We start from the raw sequence: 5,099 nt of genomic DNA, 5'->3' as shown, positions 1-5,099 counted from the left end.
GGAAAGTTCGTTCTTTATCGAAAGAAGCCGTAATAAACGCTTCGAGTCAGAAGACGGTCCAAAGGGACCTAAGACATGACTCGAGGCCCAACTTACGATTTCTTAACCAACAGCCCGTGAGCCGCTTGGCGGTTTACGCTTGGTTCGCAAGGAAAGAAAAATGTCAAGTTTCCGCGGATAAATACGAAATTTTGAAGATAATTACGAAGATCGGAAAAAAATGGAGTATCTCCATTTTTATGCTATGGTGGCTTAAGGGCAGAAGGAAAAAAGCGTAAACCGACCTAGGAGCCAATATATAAGGAGTTCTAGACGAGAGGCATGGGGAGAGGGACTTTTCTCAAAACAAACTTAGCACTTAGGGCAATTAGGCAACTTTCCGTTTTTGTTATTCGAGCTGCGACTCAATTAGGTTTAGCCGTCTTAAGAACTAGAAATCTCGCCGACAGCTCTCGAGCCCAGGCTTATACCTTGTTGTAAACGCTCATACGCAAATTCGGAATAAGACTTCTCTTTGCTCTCTTCTTACGATTTCTTATACTTTATCGTTGTCATTATTGTGTTATGATTGTTTGGCGTGTGGTATTAGCAGATATCCAGGACCTTTGGAAAATTAGGGTTTTCCTAGTTTTTTTATTTAAACGGAAATCGACAATGCGAATTTTGGTTCCTACATATATTGAGACTAAAAACCAATAATACTCATAGTATGTTAACTAGTATACTTATCAAAAACCAAAAAAAGTGTATAAACTAATACATTTTAAGCTACTCACACTAAAACCAACTAAATCGACCGAAATAATAAATCGACCCAAACATTTTTTTTTGTTGAACCAAATATAACTACGTACATGTGATTAGGAAAATTGTAAAGAAATTGAAGACCAATTGAAAAATAAACGAAAACCAAATTGTTAACCCTAGTATATGTATCATCCAAGAGATCAGATCACCACTTGCATGAACACACGTTTGCATGGACAAAAAATGGCGGAATCATCGCTTCTCATGTTTTCAGCCAGGGACCTTCTCGCGACTCCAAGCCACGAAGGCTTAGCGTACTTCGTCGAGAAACTCTTCAAGCCTCATGAAACCTACGAGTACCAAAACGCGCAAGCTCTGTACAAGTTCTGCGTCGTCAACTTCTCGAACTGCTTAACCCTAATGCTTCTCAAGGTGTATCTACATTCTCCCGACGACCTCATCAGGTTCCGAGCGATCAGTCTCCTCTCCGAAGCCCTCACCGGTCTAAGAAACCGCAGCTTCGAGCTCTCTCCCGTGGCACTCGATGTTATAAAGCCTCTTCTTGTTTCTTGCCTGACGATGCCGGAAGCCAAGAAGCCTGACACCAAGATGCTAAGAAGAATCGTTTCTTGCGTAGCAAGAAATGCTATGAAGCTTGATCCTCACGGGTGGGACGAGCTTGGAGATTGTATGCTCACGCTCGTGAACACAGATCCTGTTAGGGCTTTCAATGTCTTTCTTGATCTGCCGCAACTCCATGTTGGCTTCATCAACCGGTTCTTTAAACACCTCATTGAAGAAATCGAGGATGTACTGTTGCTTAATGATGAGCAAGATACAGACGAAGAGTACTGGAGTCTAGCTCTTGAAACTGCTGTTAAGCTAGGGATTCAGCTTTCTAATTCAGAAAAGGGTTTGGATGTGGCAAGGGTGATTCTTGACACTGTTCTCAAGTCAGCTAATCTGCTTGTGAGGAAGGGTGAAGAACAGCTTCTGCAACGAGGGCTTGCTCATCTCGTGAAGTTCCTTGCGCTAGACGCTAACACGTGTAGATACGGTAGGAACCAATGCGGGTTTTTGTCAGAGTTTGCGTTCAAGATCTCGAGAATCGGAACTCACACCAAAGAGGCTGCGATGAAGATCAATCAGATGGTCACGAAGCTTGAGAGTCACGTCTCCGACCAAGCCTTCAAACTCAGCCCCTCTCAAGGGTTTGATCATGACTTGTACAACAAGTTAAAGACCATATCCGCTGTGGAAATCTTGCGAATGGTCGCATCAACTACGATGGATGACAAGTCCAGAGAGATAGCAATCGGACGACTCCACGATATGCTTTGTGACCACACTTCAAAGAGAGCGGAGATTGATGTTTTGGAGGTGATACAGTTCAAGAAACCGCTTATGTCTTGCCTCACTGAAGTAGGAGTTACCGAGAACACGTTCAAGATTCTTGGCAAGGTGGTGTTTCACGTTGCGCTTGAGTTATTGTCCTACCAAGAGGATAAATGGTTCGAGCTATGGGACTATATTGCATCAGAGTGCAGTACACAGTTCGAGAGAACCGTTTATATCTTCCAGTGCTTGACAATGATGTCTGATGATAACGAATATGTAATTCATGCGGTTGATAAACTACTCCTGGAGATAAGGACAAGGTTGAACCCACCAGGAGAGTTGTTGGTTGATAATAGCTCCTGGGTGTTGGCGTTTGTGGGTGGGTTCTGTGCTGCTATTCACTTGTTAGAGCTCTACACTAAATCAGTTGCGGAGACTGTAGATAAGATGGTTGATTCAGTAAGAGAGCTTGTGGAAAGAGGAATGGAAGTTGGGCTTGTGAGGAGAGCTTTCACAGATCTTGAAAGCGTTGTGAAGAAACAGGTGGAGTGGTATGATGGTAATGAGTATAAATTCATCAAGGCTTTGCTTTGGAAGCTCTATGAGATCAAAGGCCTGAGAATGGAGAGTAGGATGGTGTTGTGGAGAATCAATGTGGTTCTTGAGAAGGGAACGCCCAATGTGGATAAAGAGCTTCCAGAGAGAGTCTTACATAGCAACCTCATTGAATGACATGAACGAACTTTCCCAACATCTTCTGAGGATGTTTCTTCAACCATTACACTCATCTCCTTGAACAAGCATGTTTCTGTGTTACTGTTGTAGTAGACTGTTGTTGCAATGGCTCTTTAAAGATCCAAATCATGTTATCTTTCTTATCAACTCATTTCAATCATTTCATGTTGACTTATTATTACATATTGATGACAAGACCAAAGTCAGAATCCAATTTAATTTTCCACACGTATAACAAGTTGACAACTGATTTAACTTTCGCAAAGATTCAGAAACAGTTGCCTAAACTACAGCTTCCTTACAGAAACTGTTGAGCTCTTGAACTTGGTTGATGATGATGGGGTTTTAGACAATGATGAAGCTTTGAATCCTCCACTCAATAAGCTCGACGCTGACCCTGCGCATATCTTCCTTCTCTTAGCTTCTAGCTCCAATCTTTTCTTGCTCGACGATGACGACATGGAGTAAGATGACTCGGGAAAGATGGAAGATGCATGGATCAGCGCTCGTTTATCCTTTAGGTTCTTATCAAACTTGGTCTTGAAATTCACGTGTGATGCAGCTGCAACATCTTCTTCGCTTTTGGGAAGAAGTCTTATCCCCAAGCCTAGCTTCCTTGAAGCAGCCTCTTCTTCAGCTACACGTTTCCTTTGTCCCTAGAGAGGGAGAGAGCGAAAGTTAAGAAAGGAGGAATCAACAACAACAAAAAAAACAGAGTGCAAGCGGAGACTTGTAAGTAACTTACCCTAATCTGGGCACGTAGAGCTTTGTTTAGGGAGTAGTCATCTGCGTGTCTTGCATCTGAGACTCGCTGGAGACGGACCAGAAGCGGTTCTGCTGCTTTCTTCTTCTGCAGATCGACTTCTTGGTGCTCTAAACGATAAAACGGGTCTGCCAGCTTTCCCTTCTCTGCATATATGGTTTATAAAATCATAATCGAGAACAATAAGTATGGAAAGCTAAAACACATATAGAGAATGTAAAAGCAAACTTGTGGAAGAAGGTAGAAAACCAACCTTCCTCAGCAGTGAGCTCCATGGTTTCAGCGTCTTCAACGTCGTATTCCTCAACCTTCTTCTGGGCACCACTAGTAATCACATACTCGCAGTTCTGAGGATCTGTCTGAATGACTATCTCTTGCTTGCAGCACGGTGCTTTCATCGCAAAGCTCCATATCTGACCATAATATAAGATATAAACCTCAGCCATAGTTGTAGAAGGCATGCGAAAGGTAATATATATTGCACATGCTCTAAATCGTACGCACCTTTGTAGAGTAATAGTTGCCAACTTGCTTCTTTTCAGCATTGAAACGAACACCCTTGGCAATCATAGAATTGCAGCCACCACACCATATATTATACGGCATCTCAAACCTGTTAAAAAAAAAAAAGAAGAGAAAGTATGAAAATTTCAACCGAAGTGAGAGTACTCTCCTGCCAATTCAAAAAAAAAAAAAAAAAGCAAAGCTTATGATCGATCAACAGAATGTACATCAGGGAGATGGACACATTTAGCATCTCCTAAGTGATTATATATATATATATATATATATATATATATTACCTTATGATAAGAATCCCTTCGCCTATCTTCTTTGCCCTCTCTCTGAGAGGATGCTGGCCTTGGAACTTGTTCAAGGAACCTTGATCGGGTGTCCATTCTGGTGGATAGTAGAAGTTGTCTGCCCTCGCAGCTGAAAGAGTCGACTGCAAAAAAAAAAAAAAAAAAAAAAAAGAAGCTAAAATCAATGAAACACCAAACTAAAATAGGATCCTCCCTCATATAGATTTTTTCAAGTTTATATGATACAGAACGCAAGCAATCGATTATAGTAGCCGAATAACACATTAAACTACTAAACCAACAATGAAACTCCCCAATAAGATTCATTCGCTGAAACATATAGAAAAGAAAAACTGATAACAAGTGAAAGCCCTTCAAATTATAGAAAACCTTAAGTTACGCTAATCTATTGATACACATCAGGTCAGATATAACAACGAACCCTAAACCAAATCTCCTAATAAATCCAAATTCGATCTTAGGGCATCGGAGATCAATTTCAATAGAAAAACATACAAATCAAAACGAACAGCACGTACCATCTTGTTCAATCGAGATTGATCTAATCCTTCTTCCTAATTTCCTTTCTCCTCGTATCAGCCTAAAATCTCTTTGGCTCTCTCGCCCTATGTAGAAGAGTTGTAATTGCGAACGTCGCCGTTTTAGTGTTGCTTACACACGCGGCTAGATGCCTTTTTTTTTTTTTTTTTTTT

General features: G+C 41.2%; 2 protein-coding genes across 2 annotated transcripts; one reads left to right on the top strand and one right to left on the bottom strand.

Moving 5' to 3' along the window:
- Positions 1–990: 990 nt before the first annotated feature.
- LOC106330831 lies at positions 991–2,890 on the top strand. Its single transcript, XM_013769237.1, has one exon. The coding sequence runs from the start codon at positions 991–993 to the stop codon at positions 2,815–2,817; it is 1,827 nt and encodes a 608-aa protein (XP_013624691.1). The 3' UTR covers positions 2,818–2,890.
- Positions 2,891–2,956: 66 nt separating this feature from the next.
- Positions 2,957–5,030, bottom strand: LOC106328631 (coiled-coil domain-containing protein 130-like). Its single transcript, XM_013767112.1, has 6 exons — positions 4,926–5,030; positions 4,387–4,529; positions 4,088–4,196; positions 3,837–3,996; positions 3,566–3,729; positions 2,957–3,476 (listed from the first exon to the last, which is right to left on the bottom strand). Exons 1-6 carry the CDS (start codon positions 4,926–4,928, stop codon positions 3,108–3,110), a joined length of 948 nt encoding a protein of 315 aa, XP_013622566.1. The 5' UTR covers positions 4,929–5,030; the 3' UTR covers positions 2,957–3,107.
- Between the last annotated feature and the right edge of the window lie 69 nt (positions 5,031–5,099).

The sequence above is a fragment of the Brassica oleracea genome, chromosome C3 (assembly GCF_000695525.1).
Source record: "Brassica oleracea var. oleracea cultivar TO1000 chromosome C3, BOL, whole genome shotgun sequence".
Taxonomy (NCBI): domain Eukaryota; kingdom Viridiplantae; phylum Streptophyta; class Magnoliopsida; order Brassicales; family Brassicaceae; genus Brassica; species Brassica oleracea.
This window is presented reverse-complemented; position numbering and strand designations above follow the sequence as displayed.

Excerpts from the sequence above, each read along its gene's own strand:
- LOC106330831 (XM_013769237.1), top strand. The coding sequence starts at position 991 with ATGGCGGAATCATCGCTTCTCATGTTTTCAGCCAGGGACCTTCTCGCG.
- LOC106328631 (XM_013767112.1), bottom strand. Across the intron at positions 3,997-4,087 it reads GCAACTATTACTCTACAAAG|ATATGGAGCTTTGCGATGAA; the intron begins GTGCGTACGATT and ends TATTATGGTCAG. Across the intron at positions 3,477-3,565 it reads CTCTACGTGCCCAGATTAGG|GGACAAAGGAAACGTGTAGC; the intron begins GTAAGTTACTTA and ends CTCCCTCTCTAG.